The sequence below is a fragment of the Canis aureus genome, chromosome 5 (genome assembly GCF_053574225.1).
Source record: "Canis aureus isolate CA01 chromosome 5, VMU_Caureus_v.1.0, whole genome shotgun sequence".
NCBI lineage: Eukaryota > Metazoa > Chordata > Mammalia > Carnivora > Canidae > Canis > Canis aureus.
The window spans coordinates 5,609,833-5,632,246 of NC_135615.1; the positions used below are offsets into that span (position 1 = coordinate 5,609,833).

Genomic DNA, 22,414 nt, shown 5'->3' on the forward strand with positions numbered 1-22,414 from the left:
AATAAATTTATTATAAAAACAAGAAGTAAAGAAGAGCAATATAGTAAAGAAGTTGAAATCAAACAACTTCAACTTAATCTTAGAAGACGAAACTTGGAATTGAAGGGTGTAAAAAATAATTTGAATCAGGTAAATTTTTGGCAGTAATTGTATATTTCCATCAATATTATTTATAGTATCCCTTTGATATAATACATATTGTTAGGCTTCAAATAGATTAAACATTTCATTTTAACCTAATAGCAACCATGATCTTTGTAGCCACAATTACTACCTTATTGGAATTCTTGGCCTCTCACATATGCCCTATGTATATATTTTGAATGAAGGGATGGAAGGTAAAATGAGATAAATGTTATATTGATTTATTGATTTATGGAATTGTATTTATTTTTACACAGAGCATGGGCTGGGGGGAAAGGAGTAGAGGGAGAGGGAGGGAAATGAATCTCCAGCAGACTCTGGTTCTGAGTCTCATGATCTGAGTCTCCAGCCTCACCTGGTTCGGAGTCTCGTGATCGTGAGATCATGACCTGAGCCATAAAAAGAGTTGGACACTTAACCCACTGAGACCCCAGGTGTCCCAGTTTTGAATTTTTTAATGTTGAAATATGAGCTAGATTTCCTTGAGATGCTGATGAAGCTAGTTAAATGTTTTACACAGAAATTTTATTTCACAATACTATGTCTACTTGTATTTTTACTCTATGGTACATTTTGCTGTCATTTAATTTAAAATTTGAATTATTCATTGAGGATGAAAAGCCTTGTTATAAAAAAGGCCACTCTTGAACATTTTTTTTTAAGTTCTCTTAAGCCTTTTGACTTTTTTTTTTTAATGATAAGATCCAAAATCCTAATGAAAATGTGTCTCTAGGTTATAGAAGAGCAAAATGATGTTCAGAGGCAGCTTTCGCGAGAACAGAATGCCCAGAGTATTACATGATGGAATACTATTTTTTTTTGTATATTTGTTATTGGAGTTCGATTTGCCAACATACAGCATAACACCCAGTGCTCACCTGTCAAATGCCCCCTCAGTGACCGTCACCCAGTCTCCCCACCCCCCGCCCACCTCCCCTTCCACTATCCCTTGTTCATTTCTCAGAGTTAGGAGTCTCTAATGTGTTGTCACCCTCTCTACTTTTTCCCACTGATTTTCTCTCCTTTCCCCTATAATCCTTTTCAGTATTTTTATAGTCCCCATAGAGTGAAACCATATGATGTTTGTCTGTCTATGATTGACTTACTTCACTCAGCTCTTCTTTACTTCTTAATTGCTCCTTAATATTTATATATAAAATTTCAGCACTTCTTCTTTTTTCTTTTTCTTGTTTTAAGGTCAATCTGCAAATGCATGTGTTCATTTTAAAATTTGTTTTGTTAGCAATAAAACTTTTATTTTATGATCTGGTTCCACATATGTTGGTTCATTATCCAAAGGAAATTTTTCTGTTCTCAATTTTTTTCCCTTTCTAGGGCTCATGTTTTTCAATTTATCACTTCAATATCTTCAAAAAGATATATAGTTTAAAAGAAGCAATGAGAAAGCATTTTGCAACTTAGTAAGTTTTAGTCAGTAATAACTCTGGGAGATGTTGTAAGCAAAGGAATTCTGAAATTATTTAAGAAAGGGTTCAAAATTGTCATTTTTCTCCACAAAGTCATAATTACACTTCAATTAAGACAAATCATTTCATTACTAATTAAAAAGAGAAGTTGCTGTTTATCAACAATTTTATAAATTCACTAGAAATACATTTTTATTTCACAAAACATCACAGGTACCTCTAAAAATGATCTTCAGTGTAAGACAGCATCAGCAGATGTCGTTTACACACCATACACCTGCAGATGACTCTGATCCAGCACTAGACTAGGGAGCCTAAAATCTATTGCCCATGCTTTTTATGTTTCTTATTCTGTAATATTCTCAACCTTGTTGATCATTATGTATTTTATAAATCATTTGAAAACTCCTTTGAAAACATCACAGGATCCATATTAATTAAGTAAAGAATAGAGTAAGATGTGCTTTCAGCATAGACTTTTGAATTAATTTTCTTTATATATGTGAGAAATGTTAAAAAAAAACTTAACCATTAATCATTTTTCCATTTTACTTTTTAACCCCTGCATATGTTAAGAATAAACCAATTTTTCTGTCTTGAGAAAAATTGGCCATTTCACACTCTGTTGGGGGGCATATAATATAAAATTCCCTGAGAACAATTTAAAAATATGGATCAGAGACCTCTACTAAATATTTTTATACATTAACACAATACTATATTAAAGAATTTATTCCAATTAACCAAGACTGTAGAAACAGAATTAAATAAAAGACATTCCTTATAGCATTAATTAAACTATAGGAAAATGGAAAACAACCAAAATTCAATTTGTTAAATAATGAGGTTTACATATGATGGACTTCTACATGGTCATTAAAATTATGCTTTAGAATATACATTAAATTATTAGAAGTATTCACTGTTAAAACCTTGCAGTATTATTTCAAAGAATCTCACACTTTACAACTTTTTTTAAAAAAAAAATTGGAGTTCAATTTGCCAACATACAGCATATCACCCAGTGCTCACCCCGTCAAGTGCCCCCCCTTAGTGCCCATCAGCCAGTCACCCCAGCCTCCACTCACCTCCCTTTCCACTACACCTTGTTCGTTTCCCAGAGTTACGTGTCTCTCATGTTCTGTCACCCTCACTGATATTTCCCTCTCATTTTCTCTCCTTTCCCCTTTATTCCCTTTCATTAATTTTTATATTCCCCAAATGAATGAGACCATATAATGTTTGTCCTTCTCCGATGGACTTATTTCACTCAGCATAATACCCTCCAGTTCCACCCACGTGGAAGCAAATGGTGGGTATTTGTCGTTTCTAATGGCTGAGGAATATTCCATTGTATATACATAGACCACTGCTTCTTTACCCATTCGTCTTCTGATACTTCACATTTCTAATGGAGTTTCCTTCCCTATAAAATCCCAGAAGGCAAATTAGCAATTACAAAACTTCTCCTACACATCTGCAGCATAAAAGTAAGTATTTCAAGGGGTTCCTGGCTGGCTCAGTTGACAGAGCATGTGACTCTTGATCTCAGAGTTGTGAGTTCAAGCCCCACGCTGAGTGTGGAGTCTATTAAAAAAAAAAAAAAAGTAAATAGTTGAAATATTTCCTTAAAACCAAGATGTCATACCTTAAACTGTAGAGTTCTCGTTCCCATTTCACTTTTTGATGCTCTAACTGAGATTTCATTTCTTTTGTTTCTGATAGCAACTGTTCTAGTCCATTGACCTTATATTCCACTTGTAAAATTTTTCTTGTAAGTTGTTCACAGTCTTTTCTTTTTAATTCTATTGATCTTTTGTATTTAAGAATTGCATTCTGGATTGTCAATACGCTAACAGAATCTACACCAGAGGAAAAACAAAAACAGAAATAAAATACAGGAGGCATCAGGGTGGGTCAGGTGGTAAAGCATCCAATTATTGGTTTTGGCTGAGGTCATGATCTCACAGTTGTGGGATTGAACCTGGCACTGGGTGCTGCACTCAGCACAGAGTCTGCTTAAGGTTCTTTACCCCCTCGTTCCCTCCCTCTCTGTTCCTCTCCCCATCTCCTGCTCATGCTCTCTCACAAATTTGTTCTTTTAAAAAGTAAAATAAAACAATATGAGTATTTTTTGCATATAAGGGACCGAGCATGTTCACATTAACTCATTCATACATGAAATAAATATTGAGTAACTTCAACGTAAAGAGATTATACCAGGTGCCTGGGTGGCTCAATCGGTGGGTGTCTGCCTTCGGCTCAGGTCATGATCTTGGTGTCCTGGGATCAAGCCACATGGTGGGCTCCCTGCTTAGTAGGGAGTCTGCTTCTCCCTCTTCCTCTGCCTCTCTCCCTGCTCATGCTCTCTCTCTCAAATAAATGAATAAAATCTTATTATCAATAGAACTTTAAAATCTTTTAAAAAGAAAAGAAAACATGACTGAAACCTTTCTAAACTGAATGAAAACTATAATCCCACAGACCCACAAAGGATCTGGCTAGGAGAGAAGAAATGGAAGTAAACTATTGTAATTTTAAAAAAAGATTTTATTTATTTATTCATGAGAGACATGGAGAGAGAGAGAGGCAGAGACACAGGCAGAGGGAGAAGCAGGTTCCCTGAGATAGCCTGATGTGGGACTTGATACAAGGACCCTGGGATCACACCCTGAGCCAAAGGTAGATGCTCAACCACTAAGCTACTCACGTGTTCCCTATTGGAATTTTCTTAAACTACATATAATGTGGTATAACACTACAAGAAGGTGGACTGTGATGCTTGAGTCATATGCTTTAAACCCTAAAGCAATCACTAAAATAGCAAATCTTAAGCTTTGTTAAGTAATAAACAAAGCCCATACATACACATATGTGTATATTTATATATAAGTATAAATTGAACTCGTAAAAATTAGTTTATTAATCTAAAAGAAAGCAGAAAGCAAAGAAAATGGGAACAAAGCAGGTCAAACGGAAAGCAAACAGGATGAGAGATTTATATCAACTGTATCAATAATCAGAGTAAATGAAAATTGTCAAAAAATAAAAGAAAGAAAGAAAATGGTCTAAAAGCCTCGATTAAAAGGCAGACTGTCAGAATGGATAAAAATGTAAGAGACAACCATAGGCTGCCTATAAAAAATTCAATTTATATGTAAAGACACACACACACAAATTAAAATAAATAAATAAATAAATAAATAAATGTAAAGACACAAATTTGTGAAAAGGACAAAAATAAGGATATACCACACTCACACTTGACAAAAGAAGGCTGAGCTTGAGTAGCAATATTAATGCCAGGCAAAATAGATTTCAAAGCAATATATATTCTCGTGATGTATAAGGTCATTTGTTAATGATGAAAGGGTCGACAAATAAGCATAACAAACCTAAATGCTTTTGAATCTATTAATAACATCAAAATACATAAGGCAAAAATCAACAGAACTGCAAAGAGAAACAGGCAAATTTACAATTTTAGTCTGAGATTTTAATAGGCAGAAAATCATCAAGGATATAGAAGACTTGACCACCACCATCTTTCTCAAGTATCCATGGAGCATTTACCAAAAGAGATTATATTCTGGGTCATAAAATAAACCTTAATAAAGGGAGTTAAGTCAAAAGGATTGAAGTCATGAAAGTGTGTTCTGTGACCACAAAGTGATCAAATTAGAAATGAAGAACAAACCTACCTCTGGAAAATACTCAAATACTTGCAAACTGATTAATAATGCACATCTAAATAACCCCTGGGTCTGGGTACCTAGGTGGCTCAATGGATTAAGTGTCTGCCTTTAGCTCAGGTCATGATCTCCGGGTCCTGGGATTGAGCCCCATGTTGGGCTTCCCACTCAGAGGGAAGGACGCTTACCCCTCTGGACCTCCCTTCGCCTATGCGCTCTCTTTCTCTCTCTCTCCTTCTCTTTCAAATACATAAAAATCTTTTAAAAACCCTTGGAATAAAGAAGTAATGAAAAAAGAAATTACAAAGTATCACATATTGAATGAAAATAAAAACATAATATGTTAAAAATTTCTGGAATCCTCCAAGAATAGCACTCATCTCACCATTTATAGCACCGAGGTATATATTAAAAAGAGAAGGAGGCGGGGCAAGATGGCAGAAAAGTAGGGTCCCGAAGTCACCAGTCCCCACCAACTTACCTAGATAACTTTCAAATCATCCTGAAAACCTATGAATTCGGCCTGAGATTTAAAGAGAGAAGAGCTGGAATGCTACAGTCAGAAGAGTTCGCGCTTCTATCAAGGTAGGAAGACGGAAAAACATAAAGAAATAAAAAAGCATCCAAGGGGGAGGAGCCCCCATGAGGAGCCAGGCAAAGGCCACGCAGCTAGTGCCCCCAGGACAGGAAAGCCCAGTCCTGGAGAAGCAGAAATTTTACCAATCTTCCTGGAAGGAAAGGCGCTTGCAGGGAGCTCGGGCAGGATCCCAGAAGGGGTACAGATGCCCTCAGGCTCCCAGGGGCACTAAAAGAGCAACTGCACTCTGGGGGAGATCCCTCCACACACTACAGGCTGAGCTCCCTAAAGGGCTGGACGCCGCGCCCAGTGGGGCCCCAGGAGCAGCTCAGGTGGCGGCCACTGTGCGGCCCCGGGAATGTGATTCCAGCGGTGCAGACCCCAGAACCCAGGGCACCGGGGACACAGCCCAGGATCCGGCACTCCCCCCGGGGCAGGTAGAGGCCGGGAGGACACAGGGCAGCAAGGATGCTCCTGCTGCCACGCGGCCCCGAGCTGTGCAAATCTACGCCCCCTGCCCCTGGACCACCCAGGCCCCTGCGGACTGGGAGCTGTGGTAGTTACTGTGGGAGCTGACTCAAGAGATGGAGAGCTGGCTGCCGCCACTCTTGTTGTTCCTCCTGCTGTCACCTTGTACCTGGGACTGAACAGGAGCTTCACAGGATAAACAGCTTGCACTGAGCCCTGCACCTGGCAAGGGGCTGGGCAGCTCCCCCAGGTGCACACACCTGAGAATCACCACAGCGGGCCCCTCCCCCAGAAAACCAGCTGGAAGGACAGGGGAAAAAGCATTGACCAAGCAGCACTGGAAAGTCCCAGGGGAAGTCAAGGGATTTATAGTATATAGAATCAGAGGATACCTCCTCTTGCTTTTTGTTTTCTGTTTGTCCTCCCCCTTGCCCCCCTTTCCTCTCTTTTTCTCCTTTTTCCAGTACAACTTTTTTTTGGCCACTCTGCATTGAACAAAATGACTAGAAGGAAAAACTCACCTCAAAAGAAAGAATCAGAAACAGTCCTCTCTCCCACAGAGTTACAAAATCTGGATTACAATTCAATGTCAGAAAGCGAATTCAGAAACACAATTATAAAGCTACTGGTGGCTCTAGAAAAAAGCATAAAGGACTCAAGAGACTTTATGACTGCAGAATTTAGATCTCATCAGGCAGAAATTAAAAATCAATTAAATAAGATGCAATCCAAACTGGAGGTCCTAACAATGAGGGTTAAAGAGGTAGAAGAACCAGTGAGTGACATAGAAGACAAGTTGATGGCAAGGAAGGAAGCTGAGGAAAAAAAGAGAAAAACAATTAAAGGGTCATGAGGAAAGGTTAAGGGAAACAAATGACAGCCTCAGAAGGAAAAATCTAGTTTAACTTAGGGTTAATAGGGGTTCCAGAGGCCACCGAAAGAGACAGAGGACCAGAAAGCATATTTGAACAAATCATAGCTGGGAACCTCTCTAACGTGGGAAGGGAAACAGGCAACCAGATCCAGGAGATAGAGAGATCGCCCCCTGAAATCAATAAAAACCACTCAACACCTCGATAGTTAACAGTGAAACTTGCAAATTCCAAAGATAAAGAAAAGATCCTTAAAGCAGCAAGAGACAAGAGATTCCTAACCTTTATGGAGAGAAGTATTAGGATAACAGCAGACCTCTCCACAGAGACCTAGCAGGCCAGAAAGGGCTGGCAGGATATAGTCAGGGTCCTAAATGAGAAGAACCTGCAGCCAAGAATACTTTATCCAGCAAGGCTCTCATTCACGATAAAAGGAGAGAGAAAGAACTTCCAAGACAGGCAGGAACTGAAAGAATATGTGACCACCAAACCAGTTCTGAAAGAAATATAAAGGGGGACTCTGTAAAAGAAAGAGGAAGTCCAAGGAAACAATCCACAAAAACAGGGACTGAATAGGTATCATGATGGCACTAAATTCATAACTTTCAAGAGTAACTCTGAACATGAATGGGCTTATTGACCCCATCAAAAGGCGCAGGGTTTCAGACTGGATAAAAAGAGCAAGACCCATCTATTTGCTGTCTATAAGAGACTCATTTTAGACCTAAGAACACCTACAGCCTGAAAATAAAAGGTTGGAGAACCCTTTACCATTCAAATAGTCCTCAAAAGAAACCAGGGATACCTATCCTTATATCATCTAAATTAAAGTTTATCCCAAAGACTGTAGTGAGAGATGAAGAGGGACACTATATCATACTTAAAGGATCTCTCCAACAAGAGGACCTAACAATCATGAGTATTTATGCCCCGAATGCGGGAGCTGCCAAGTATAACAGTCAATTAGTAACCAAAATTAAGACATACTTAGCTAATAGTACACTAAAACGGGGAGATTTTAACATGTCGCTTTCTGTAAATGACACATCTTCTAAGCCCAATATCTCCAAAGAAACAAGAGCTTTCAATGATGCACTGCACCAGATGGATTTCACAGATATTTACAGAACTTTACAGACAAATGCAACTGAATACACGTTCTTCTCAAGTGCACAAGGAACTTTATCCAAAATAGACCACATACTGGGTCACAAATCAGGTCTCAACTGATAACAAAAATCTGAGATTGTCCCCAGCATATTTTCAGACCATAATGCTTTGAAACAGGACTAAATCACAAGAAGAATATTAGAAGAAATGGAAACATGTGGAGGTTAACTACCATCCTGGTAAAAGATGAAAGGGTCAACCAGGAAATTCAGGAAGAATTAAAAAGAGTCATGGAAACTAATGAGAATGAAGATACGACTGTTCAAAATCTTGGGATACAGCAATAGCACTCCTGAGGGGGAAATATATCGCAATATAAGCATCCCTCAAAAAACTGGAAAGAACCCATATGTAAAAGCTAATCTTGTATCTAAAGTTGCTGGAGAAAGAACAGCAAATAAAACCTACACCCAGCAGAAAAAGACAATAAAGATTTGAGCAGAACTCAATGAAATAGAGAGTCGAAGAACTGTGAAACAGATCAACAAAACCAGGAGTTGGTTCTTTGAAAGAATAAGATACACGAACCATTAGCCAGCCTTATTTTTTAAAAATTTTTTATTTATTTATGATAGTCACACACACACACACACACACACACACACACACACACACAGGCAGAGACATAGGCAGAGGGAGAAGCAGGCTCCATGCACCAGGAGCGCGACTTGGGATTCGATCCCGGGTCTCCAGGATCGCGCCCTGGGCCAAAGGCAGGCGCTAAACCACTGCACCACCCAGGGATCCCCATTAGCCAGCCTTATTAAAAACAAGAGAGAAAAGACTCAAATTAGTCACAAATAAAAATGGAGAGATCACCACCAATACCACGGAAATACAAACAATTTTAAACACTTAGTATGAGCAGCTATACACGAATAAATTAGGCAATCTAGAAGAAATGGGACTCATTTCTGGAAAACCACAAACTAGCAAAACTGGAACAAGAAGAAATAGAAAGTCCAAAAAGGCCAAACACCAGGGAGGAAATTGAAGATATCATCAAAAACCTCCCAAGACACAAAAGTCCAGGGCCAGATGGCTTCCCAGGGGAATTCTATCAAACATTTGTAGAAGAAACAATACCTAGTCTACTAAAGCTGCTCCAAAAGATAGAAAGAGATGGAGTACTTCCAAACTCATTCTATGAGGCCAGCATCCCCTTAATTCCAAAACCCAAGACCCCACCAAAAAGGAGAGGTAGAGAGAATAAGCCTGATGAACACAGATGCAAAAATGCTCAACAAGATAGTAGCCAATAGGATCCAAAAATACATTAGGAAGATTATTCACCATAACCCAGTAGGATTTATCCCCGGGATGCAAGGCTGGTTCACCACTCGTAAAGCAATCAATGTGATTGATCATATCAAGAAGAGAAAAAACAAGAACCATACGACCCTCTCAATACAGGCAGAGAACGCATTTGACAAACTACAGCATCCATTCCTGATCAAACCTCTTCAGGGTGTAGGGATAGAGGGAACATTCCTCAGCATCTTAAAAGCCATCTATGAAAAGCCCACAGCAAATATTATTCTCAATGGGGAAGCACTGGGAGCCTTACCCCTAAGATCAGGAACAAGACACGGATGTCCACTCTCACCACTGCTATTCAACAGAGTACTAGAAGTCCTAGCCTCAGCAATCAGAAAACAAAAAGAAATAAAATGCATTCACACTGGCAAAGAAGTCAAATGCTCCCTCTTTGTGGTTGACATGATACTGTACATAGAAAACCCAAAAGACTCCACCCCAAGACTGCTAGAACTCATACAGCAATTCAGCAGTGTGGCAGGATACCAAATCAATGTCCAGAAATCAGGGGCATTTCTATACACTAACAATGAGACTGAAGAAAGAAATTAAGGGGTCAATCCAATTGACAACTGCACCCAAAACCATGAGATGCCTAGGAATAAACCTAACCAAAGAGGTAAAGGATCTCTACCCTCAAAAGTATAGAACACTTCTGAAGGAAATTGAGGAAGACACAAAGAGATGGAAAAATATGCCATGCTCATGGATTGGAAGAATGAATATTGGGAAAATGTCAATGGTACCCAGGGAAATTTATACATTTAATGCAATCCCTATCAAAATACCATGGACTTTCTTCAGAGAGTTGAAACAAATCATCGGAAGAGTTGTATGGAATCAGAAAAGACACCGAATAGCCAGGGGAATATTAAAAAAGAAAACCAGAGCTGGGGGCATCAAAGTGCCAGATTTCAGGGTGTACCACAAAGCTGTGATCATCAAGACAGTGTGGTACTGGCACAAAAACAGACACCTAGGAAAATGAAAAAGAATAGAGAATCCAGAAATGGGCCCTCGACTCTATGGTCAAGTTATATTCGACAAAGCAGGAAAGACTATCCACTGGAAAAAAAGTCTCTTCAATAAATGGTGCTGGGAAAACTGGACAGTCACGTGCATAACAATGAAACTAGACCATTCTCTTAAACTATACACAAAGAAAAACTCAAAATGGATGAAAGATCTAAATGTGAGACAGGAATCCATCAGAATCCTAGAGGAGAACACAGGCAACACCCTTTTTGAACTTGGCCACAGCAACTTCTTGCAAGATACATCCATGAAGGCAAGAGAAACCAAAGCAAAAATGAACAGCAAAATAAACAGTCAACAAAACTAAAAGACAGCCTCCAGAATGGAGAAGATATTGGCAAATGACCTATCAGATAAAGGGCTAGTATCCAAGATCTATAAAGAACTTAGTAAATTCAACAGCAAAGAAACAAACAATCCAATCATGAAATGGGCAAAAGACATCAACAGAATTTTCACAGAGGAAGACATAGACACGGCCAACAAGCACATGAGGAAATGCTCCGAATCAGGGGCCATCAGGGAAAAAGAAACAACAACCACAATGAGATACCACCTCACACCAGTAAGAATGGGGAAAATTAACAAGACAGGAAACAACAAATGTTGGAGAGGATGCGGAGAAAAGGGAACCCTCTTACACTGTTGGTGGGAATGTGAACTGGTGCAGCCACTCTGGAGAACTGTGTGAAGATTCCTCTAAGACTTAAAAATAGATCTACCCTATGACCCAGCAGCTGCACTGCTGGGGATTTACCCAAAGATCCAGATGCAGTGAAATGCCGGGACACCTGTACCCCAATGTTTATAGCAGCAATGTATAGTAGCCAAACTGTGGAAAGAGCCTTGGTGTCTTTCGAAAGATGAAAGGATAAAGAAGATGTGGTCTATGTATATGATGGATTATTACTCAGCCACTAGAAATGACAAATACCTACCATTTACTTCGACATGGATGGAACTGCAGGGTATTATGCTGAGTGAAGTAAGTCAATCGGAGAAGGACAAACATTATATGGTCTTATTCATTTGGGGAATATAAAAAATAGTGAAAGGGAATAAAGTGGAAAGGAGAGAAAATGAGTGAAAATATCAGGGACGGTGACAGAACATGAGAGACTCCTAATTCTCGGAAACAAACACGGCATGGTGGAAAGGGAGGTGGGCGAGGGGTTGGGGTGACTGGGTGATGGGCACTGAGGGGGGGCACTTGATGGGATGAGCACTGGGTGTTATGCTATCTGTTGGCAAATTGAACTCCAATTTAAAAAATAATAAGATATCAAAAACAAAAACAAAGATTTATCAACACTTGACAAATGAGAAATAAACCTAACTTTTTAAATGACAAAAATTTTGACAGCTCAATGAAGATATACAGATGTTAAATAAGCTCAACATTATCAGTTATTAGGGAAATGTATATTACAACCATAAATGTATATATTTATACACATATATATGTATTTATGTGTGTGTGTGTGTGTATACATATATACACCATACCCATCCATGGCTATGATTAAAAAACTGATCATACTAAGTACTGATAAATATAGATGGAGGAGTTAGAAACCCTCACACACTGCTGGTGGGTTTAGAAAATAGTACAATGACTTTAGAAAACAATTTGGCAGTTTCATAATAAGGCAATATGAAGAGACAGGAGACTAAGAGTGATGGATATGTTAACTGTCTAAATTACAGTTATGGTTTCACATGTGTATATATATGACAAAACTATCAAATTATATACTTCATACACGTGCAGTTTACCTAACTAGGGCTGTTGGAGAAAGAAAGCCTCTATTATATGAAAAACCATCTAAGACAGTGGCTGAGACATGGATGGAAAGATGGATATGAAACCATACAAGATGAAGCTAGTGGCCTATGGTCTTTCACCTCATAGCATTAAGTAGTAATAGCTAAGCTTTAAGCAAGGGGGTAACGTGATGAAATGTAAATTTTTAAAAATGTATAGTAATTATGGTTGCAGTGTACACCAAGATCCTGAGAGGTGGAATGGCAGGGAAAACAGTCCTGAGGTTAGCTCAGTAATCTAGGAGAAAAATAATGGTAACCTGACCTTGGGTGAAGACACAGAAGAGAAGCAGAGTTCACAAACACATCAAGTGTGCCATTCCCACGTGGACAACCATAATGGAAATTATAGTTCTTTTTTTTTTTAATTTTTATTTATTTATGATAGTCACACACAGAGAGAGAGAGAGAGAGAGAGGCAGAGACATAGGCAGAAGGAGAAGCAGGCTCCATGCACCGGGAGCCTGACGTGGGATTCGATCCGGGTCTCCAGGATCGCGCCCTGGGCCAAAGGCAGGCGCCAAACCGCTGCGCCACCCAGGGATCCCTGGAAATTATAGTTCTTTGGCTGAGAGTATTCAATAGTTCTCTATTTTAATATAAAACATACTTCTGAGATGAGTAGCTCTATAACTCCTCAGTGTTGTGTGGCGCAGCGCTAGACGAGATGTGCACATATTACTACAACCATATATACAGAAAAAGGCTTTATATTTATACGACGGCCCTACCTTTACAATCCATGCCAAGTTCAATGAGCAACAGGGAACTCTTATAATCAGAGTATTGCAACTTGCAATCCTCTGAAGCTGTTTCAGATGACTGAGTTAAGTCATCAAGATGCTCGTCATCAAGATGCTCCGCAGAATTCACTTGCTTTTTGACCTACAAATAAATAATACTATTTCAAAATGTCATCCAAATATTTATAAAATATACTAAGTGTAGAAAGATGATAAATATCCATCTTTTTATAAAAGCAAAAACATAGGTACTTTTTAAAAGAACTGATTTTTATCAAAAAGACCTTTATCAATAATTGGTGTTTCTGAATAATTTTTTCACAGCAGATGTCTATACAACAAAGGAAAATTTTCATTTTTTCACTATGCGTTTCATAAAGTAATTTTTTTTACCACGGAATAATGTTTCTGATAAATATGAAATATCAACATAATATAATAAAAATATATCATGAATGAAATAGAATTATAATATAATAAAAATATATCATAAATGAAATAGAATTATATATTTTGTTTGTTTGTCTACCTTGTTCTTTTCCTTAGATGTTTTCTTTGCAGGTCTAAAAAGAGGAAGGATTCTTTTCAGGAAAATATTAAATACTTAAAATACAAAGAATATTTAAAGCATATCTAAGCAATATTAATAGCAATATTAACAAAGTATTAAATTTAGATCAAAATTGCAAAAGTAAAGGAAAATCATAATGTTACTTACATTATTTGATAGGGGTAAATATACCACATTTTTTGTTGTCATTTTCAATAAAAACAAGTTTTCACTAAATCAATTTGGAAAGTGCAAACTGTTTTTTTAATGACATAAGCCCTTTTTAAATAATCGTGATATTAGTGTTTTGAAGTTTTACTGTGCAACTACTATGCATTATTTGGGACAGTTTACATATCCTAAAGGGGTTTTAGGCCTTACACAAACCGTATGAAGTAGGCAATTATACTGGGTATCTTTTCACAGGAAGCAAATGAGGCACAGAAATTCTAAGGAACTTCCCCAAGCCCATACACCTGGTAGGAGCAGACCACCCAGAACTCAAGTCCAGGAAATGTCCCTTCCAAACATGTGTTTTAAAATATGTGGTAAAAGTAAGTTAAGTATTTCTAAGTAATGTGATACCAATTGAATCTATAGTATTATTCCATTTCTAGCTATAATTATTCTAGAAATAATTTCTGAATCTTACATACATTTTTAATTTTTTATTTTTTTAAAAGATTTTATTTATTTATTCCTTCACTAGAGAGACACACAGAGAGAGACAGGCAGAGACATACAGAGGGAGAAACAGGTTCCCCCACAAGGAGCCTGGTGTCGGACCCCAGGATCACGCCCTGAGCCCAAGGCAAGACACTCAACTGCTGTGCGACCCCGGCATCCCACACACATTTTTTAATTAAAACACTTCATACCTAGGCAGTATTGAAAATCTACTTTCAATAAACTAAAGATTTAATTCGTCTAAAGAAGTTCATTAATGGGCATTCCTTTACTCATTCAAATGTTCATTCATGGATTCAACAATTACTCATGAAGCACACAATATGTGTCAATGACGCTGCTGGTACAGTAACTGTGGCTCTTGTAATTTAGAACTTTATAATCCAAAAGTAATAATCTATGATAGATGAATAGTTTTTCAATTGTAAATAAACATATTGTAAATAAACAAAACCATTCCCCTTTCCCCAGAACCTAAACAAATATTAACTTAATATAATCAGATACTCCAAAGCCCCTCACAAAATCATAGCTATTCATGATACTGTCAAAGGTACTGAATACCTTAAAACCTATCAAGAAATGATTAGTTCTATTCAGAATCGCCTATGTGTCTGTATATTTACTATTTTATATATATATATATTTTTTTTTCAATCGATGAAGGAAAGTATCTGAATATTCAATTATATGAGAATACTGCACGGTGGAACTGATTCTAAATAAACAACCTCTTACCACAAAACTCATATCCTAATCTGGGGGTCCTGGGATCGAGTTCTGCTTTGGGCTCTCCACAGGGAACCTGCTTCGCCCTCTGCCTATGTCTCTGCCTCTCTCTCTCTGTCTCTCACAAATAAATACATGAAATCTTAAAAAAAAAAAGTCACTCCTCCTCATCCTAACCTTTCAAGTGGTGTTTTTGATATACTTGAGTATTTCTTCCCTCAGCCTGTACGACACTATATTACAGTGTTTTACTTATATAATAATCATAGTTAACGTTCCTTCAGAGGGAAATAAAGAATTTATGGGATTTTACCTTCTTTCATCCTGATCCATTTTACTTAGACTGTTGTCATTACTCACTCGTAGTAGACTACCAGTTAGGGAATCGGCCTCCTCAAAGCCTGGTGTAATCACAGATGCTTTTGATGCCCACTTTACATTTTTATCTTTCTTTATTTCCATGATAGACAAACCAGGATCATTACTTAAAACAAAAATCCAGTTAAAATATCCATTAGAAAGCCAATATTTTCTAACAATTTTACTGGTAAGGAATAAAAAAAATTTTTTGTAAACATCTGTTACCCATCTGAATTCATTTATTAATTCATAGAACAGTTATGAAGTGCAACCATATGCAAGGAAATACACATATACAATTATGATACAATGTCATTTGTGGGGACAAAACTGCCTGTGTAGGACCTGTGGAATCAAGTGCCATTCACCAAGGCACGGGGGAAAAGTCTCATCTGCCCATGCATCGGGTAACAGGCATACGCACTACACACCCAGCTGTGGATCCGGCAAAAGCCCATAAATTGGCGCCACCCTCACCCTCACAGCCACCATCTGGGAGCCCCTGGAAAACACTTAGATAATCACCCATGGGGGTAGAGAGTCTTCGTGGAAAACCAGCTTTCCTATAGAGAAGTTCTAGCACATCACCAGAGCAAAACAATCAGGTTTGGACACATGGGAGCGGTAGTCATTAAAGACTGGAGGAGGTGACTGCTACTTCAAAGGCAAAGACAGCAATGCAAAAGGATATGACAAAATCAAGGAAATATGACACCAACAAAGGATTACAATAATCTTCCTGTAATCAATCTCAGACACATGGAGATCTGTAATTTATCCAAGAAAGATTTCAAAATCTCAGTCTTAAGGAAATTCAAGGAGCTACCAGAAAACACAAAAAGCCAATTCAGGGGTGCCTGGGTGGGTCAGGCAATTAAGTGTCTGACGCTTGATTTCATCTCAGGCTATGATCTCAGGGTCATGAGATTGAGCCCTGCATCAGGCTTACACTCAGCACAGTGTCCCTCTCCCTCTGCTATTCCCCCCTAGCTCACACACTTTCTCTCGCTAAAATAAATGAATAAAATCTTTAAAAAACAGTTAATTCAATAAAATGAGGAATACACTACATAAACAAAATGAGAAGTTTAATGAATAGCTGGAAGGGCTTAGTCAGTTTAAGTGTCTGACTTGGTTTTGGCTCAGGTCATGATCTCAAGGTTGTGGAATCACCCCCAGGTCTGCTTGAGATCCTCTCTCCATCTCTTTCTCTCTCTCCCCACTTGCTCTTTCTTTTTCTTTCTTTCTTTCTTTCTTTCTTTCTTTCTTTCTTTCTTTCTCTCTCTCTCTCTCTCTCTCTCTCTCTCTCTCTCAAATAAATACATTTTTAAAAATAATTTTAAAGGGACAAAGAAAAAGAAAATGTTTTGGTAACTTGTGCATACTTTTAGCCTAGTATCTAATCCTAATACAAAAAGCTAGATTTACCAACAGAAAATTATATATATTTTTTCATGGACTAAATGCATGCAAGAAAATATTATGAGCATATAGCTATGTAAATTTACAAAAAGACTGAATTTTCCCATAGGAGATTATCGGTTGAATAACTTTAGGGCACTGAAAACAAAAACAAAACCAGCAATTACTGTTTTAAAACTGCCATACAGATAACTCTTCTAGTTAAATTAAACATCCAAAAAAGATGGATCTTCCTGAAAGCAATTATTAAACAATTCTTCTCGACCCAAATTTCAGAAGTAAATCTGTAATTATGGATACGAAATAGCTTTCATTTTGAAAACAGTTAATAGAAGCAACTTTTAAATAGAAAACAACTGGTTAAAGACACCTCAAAGTTATGTTGGCGGGGGAATGCTAACATGCAGCCATGGTAACGAGAACCCATCAGAACCAGTTTTAAATGTTTGTAATGATCAATGCCATCTGTCCTCACTCACTAGCCAACCAATGTCAGCTTCTCCCTCATGAAGTATAGCCAATGTGGGACAAAATCACTCCAATACGCATGCCTTGAATGCCAACCAATCAACAACAGTCTTACCCAAATTACCATGGTGGCTTCAGATGATGACAAACCACTTAATTCTCTGAAAGTCTCCCAAGTCTTAAACTCCACTTTTCCTGAAACTGTATATAGAAAGCGAAGACTACTCTGTCAGAAAAGACTGTAAGTGGCCAGCATAGCTCCCTCTTATTAGTCAGCAGTAAATTCCGACTTCACCTTTATATTTCAGATATTGAGGGCTCATATCCTCTGGCAAAAATGTTTAAAGTCCTATAATAATTTACCACCATATTTCATTTTCCTTAATGAAACATAAATGAAGTTTGCTCTTCCTTTGTTCCATTCTACTATAATTAAAACTAACATAAATACCAGTAAAAGAATAAGTAGCAAGTAACCACAAGATTAGGCCCAAATAATCCACAAAATGCAGATAACGGACAGGTTAAATTGTCAGAATGGACCCATGCCAACCGTTCTTTCTGTTTAAGTGAGAATTGGTATTATGTTAAAAACAATACACACGGTTTAGTTAAACTCCATTCACTCAACAAACATTTATTGAATAGCACTATATATGCTAGAATGTTCTCTAAGCACTGAGGACACGGCCATAAACAGAAAAAACCCTACTCACGAGGATAGTAAACATAGTAACAATAAACTACACAGTATGAGAGGAGAAAAACTAAAGCAGAGAAATCAAATTTCAATGTGTTGTAGCAAAAGGGGTGGTCGAAATACTAGTCAGGATAAACCAAGAAGGGCCTTGCTGAGAAAGTGACCTTGAAGCAAAAACCAGGGAGAAAAAGAGGGAGCAAGGAGTAAGCCATGAGGATACCTGAGAGAAAAGCACTCCACAGAGAGTTTATAACAAGTACAGAGGTATGCCTGAAGTGTTTATAATGAGGGTGGGGGGTAAGAATAGTGAGAAATTCAAGTGTGGCTGAACAGAAGGAAAGGGATAGAAAGTAGTTCAAATCAGAGAGACAGAGGGAGGAAAGGATAGGGAGGGACCCGAGATGAACAAGTCACATAAGGCCTTGTAGCTATTAGAAAGAACTTGAGTGAATGGGAGGCCATTAGGTTTTGAGCAGAGGAGGACATAATCTGACTTATGTTTTAATAGATCCACTGTGTTTAGAATTAATGGAAAGTGAATTTTCGAAGATTATATAATATGAAGTCACTATTGAAAAATTTGATGTGGTGCATGTTGAAATATATGCTCTTTAAAATGGAAGAATAAGGGGCGCCTGGTTGGCTCAGTCGGTAAAGCGTCTGCCTTCGGCTCAGATCATAACCCTGGAGTCCCGGGATCAGCCCCACTTCAGGCTCCCCGCTTCTCCCTCTGCCTCTGCCGCTCCCTGCACTCACACACTCTCTCTCTCAAATAAATAATCTTAAAAACATTTTTAAAGGAAAAATAATAGCCTGTATGCAAAGTGCCTGAAAAAGAAGATTCACTGCATTAACAACCTCTTGGTTTATAGCATAGGGATCAAATGTTTATACAGAATATGGGACAAGTTGCCACGTGAAATCTCTTCGTAATAATATTCAGATCAATTTGAGAGTCCAACATTTGAGCACTCGTGCATTGGGAACCAAAACCAAAAACCTAATAATTAGCAGTTTTGTTGGTAATAAGGTAGAGTGCCAGTGTAGCAGGTAACTTCCCTTTGCAACTCAGCAGATATTAAAAGTATTCTAAAGTTATTGTAAGACATCAAACCAAACACTTTAAATATACTTTGGGGGATCCCTGGGTGGCTCAGCAGTTTAGCGCCTGCCTCCAGTCCAGGGTGTGATCCTGGAGTCCAAGGATCGAGTCCCACATCAGGCTCCCTGCATGGAGCCTGCTTCTCCCTCTGCCTGTGTCTCTGCCTGCCTCTCTCTCTCTCTCTCTCTCTCTCTCTGTCTCTCATGAATAAATAAAAATAAAAATTAAAAATTTTAAATTTGTTAAACAATCAAAACCCTGCAGACCTAAATTCATTTTCTCAGATAGTTACATGCTGCATTATTTTATAGGTGTGAAAACTTACTTCCTTATGGATGGAGAGTTAGACTCCCTCCAAGTTTTTGATAGATCATCTTAACATATATATGTAACATGTTTATGTAAGTATTCTTAATATATCTGTCATATTTTATAAATATAATAATATATAATAAATGTTCTTAGAATATGTGTGTCTAAGTGTTGACACAAGTCATGTTTTCCTATAGGATCTACTCCTGGCAATGAAGCCGTTGGGATATAGGGACAGCATATATGAAATTTGAAATGCACTGCTACATCACTCTTCAGAAAGGATTTGTCAATTTTCTTCCTCTCTCTCGCTTTTAAAGATTTTTATTTATTTATTCAGGAGAGACACAGAGTGAGGCAGAGACATGGGCAGATGGAGAAGCAGGCTCCTCATGGGAAGCCTGATGCAGGACTCGATCCCACGACCCCGAGATCACAACCTGAGCCAAAGGCAGACGTTCAACCACTTAGCCACTCAGGTGCAACGGATCTGACAATTTTCACCTAACAACAGTGTATGAGAATGACTTTTTCCTTACATTTGCTAACCTAGGTTATTTTTTTTTTTAGTTAAATATTTATCACTATGCCTGCAAAACAATTTGATACCTTACTGGTCTTTGCCTCTTTCTGTTTAGCACCCTGGGTGGAATATCTCTACTAAAAATATAAAATGTGTTAAACATGAACATTAGCTCCAAACAGAATTTGTTTTATAGAAAAATAATAATTATCTACTGTTTAAATATTGCTATAGGCTTACCTATCAGAATCTTCATTCTGCGTGGTAGGAAACAGGTGGTTATCAGTTTTTCCAGTCTTTCTTTGTTGAATTAGTCCAGCAGCAGGAGCAGCAGCAGCAGCAGCAGCAGCAACAGCAAGAGCAGTACCAAGAGCAGGAGCAGCAGCAGCAGCAGCAGCAGCATCATATATGTTTTCTGCTCCTTCCATTTTATTACTCGTGTGCTGCTTCCTTTCTTTTCCAGTCTTGAATGGAAATTTGATAGTTACAACTTCATTCATTAAAAAGAACTTTTTTCATTAATTGTATCATTTGACTCTTTAATGTAATTTTAATCAATAAAACTATCTTGCACTGAACTTTATCATTACGTGTAATTGTAATTTTTGGAAATTCTGCTTCATTTCTGTTGGAATAGAACAACATAATTTTCCAGAATTCCAAAAAGGGCTTTCTTAATTTTGTGTTCATATCTACACTTTGTTACCTAACATTCCCAACTTCACCCCATCTGACCAGCAGATACAAAGAAATAAAAAGACACAAAAATCTGTCCTCTTCCGTCTTTACCATCTGGATTTTGCTTACACCGACAGATTCAAAGGATGTGACATTGTGATGCTCCAGGAACAAAGAGGAAGCTTTCCATTTCTGCACTGAGCTATTCTTTCCCCAACTGCCTTTTATAATTCTTTTTTCATTTGGATCCCAGAGCTATCAAAAAAGTCACAGTGTTCATTAAAATATGTGAACCAAAGTTCACCACAACATAAAAGGAGCAAAACTGATATTAGTGTCGAATTTTGGGAAATGAGTAATGCTCCCCAAATTTCACATTCCATAACCATAAAATTTTATAGCTAGAGGGTATAAAAATAATTATCAACTTTAATCCCATTTTCTATTGATAATGGGAATAAAACCAAAAAAGATTACATGATTTGTCCAAAGTTCCTAAAGTGGCATTACCTAGCATCAAAGAGATGATACAATTCCTTGATGCTGAATCAAATAAATGACCCAACAAGTTTATTAATCAGCTATGCTAAAAGTGTGACTTTGGCACAGTAATTTAATACCTTAATTGGGGATGAGGCGCTTAGCTAATTTTTATTTTAAAGGAGGATATCTCTAGATTTTATTTTTCACCTCAAACATCAGTTTTCTCCCTTAGAGTCAAATACTGAAGGTTTGCTGAAAATCTATGCTACCTACATGATAAAAGTCGTATGTGTCAAAATATATCATCCTTTATTAAACAAAATGTAAAGGTTTGATTCAACAAAAACACCTGAGAATGATGATTAAACAAACACATATATGTGTATACACACACACACACACACACACACACACACACGTGGACACCTGGGTGGCTCAGTCAGTTAAACATCTGCCTTTGGCTCAGGTCATGATCCCCGGGATCTAGGATCAAGACCCGTGCATCAGGCTTCGTGCTCCGCCAGGAGTGTGCTTCTCCCTTTCCCTTCCACACCTGCTCCCATTTGTGTTCTCTCTCTTGGTGTCAAATAAAATCTAAAAAAAAAAAAAAAAAAAAAAAATTTTTTTTTTTTTTTAATGTAGAGGAGATGCCTGAGTGGCACAGTTAGTTGGGCCTCCATCTCTTGATTGCAGTTCAGTTCATGATCTCCTGATCATGGGATTGAGCTCCGCTTCAGGCTCCACCCTCACTGGGGAGTTTGCTTCTCTCCCTTTCTCTCTCCCTCTACCCCCTTCACCCTGCTCACACACTCAAATAAATAAGTAAATAAATAAGTAAGTAAGTAAATAAATAAATCCTAAAAGAAAAAAAGGAGTCTGTTAAACTTTATCCCAAGAAGGTAGTAGGAGATGAAGAGGGACACTCTATCATACTAAAGGATCTCTCCAAAAAGACGACCTAACAATCATGAATATGTATGCCCCAAATGCAGGAACTGCCAAGTATAACAATTAATAACCAATGTTAGGACATACTTAGATAATAATACACATATACTTGGTGACTTCAATCTAGTGCTTTCGACACTCGATAGGTCTCCTAAGTACAACATCTCCAAAGAAACAAGCGCT

At 37.9% G+C, this 22,414-nt stretch overlaps 1 protein-coding gene across 10 annotated transcripts in view; it reads right to left on the bottom strand.

Moving 5' to 3' along the window:
* LOC144313630 (ankyrin repeat domain-containing protein 26-like) overlaps positions 1–22,414 on the bottom strand; it is a 110,112-nt gene that overhangs the window by 82,523 nt on the left and 5,175 nt on the right. For all 10 annotated transcript variants that reach the window (XM_077896675.1, XM_077896672.1, XM_077896676.1 and 7 more), the window contains exons 3-8: positions 20,363–20,586; positions 15,549–15,719; positions 13,799–13,832; positions 13,258–13,411; positions 3,220–3,433; positions 1,251–1,347 (exon numbers count right to left, since the gene is read on the bottom strand). In XM_077896675.1, coding sequence (XP_077752801.1) covers positions 1,251–1,347; positions 3,220–3,433; positions 13,258–13,411; positions 13,799–13,832; positions 15,549–15,719; positions 20,363–20,586 — 894 coding nt within the window. The remainder of the gene's footprint in view (positions 1–1,250; positions 1,348–3,219; positions 3,434–13,257; positions 13,412–13,798; positions 13,833–15,548; positions 15,720–20,362; positions 20,587–22,414) is intronic.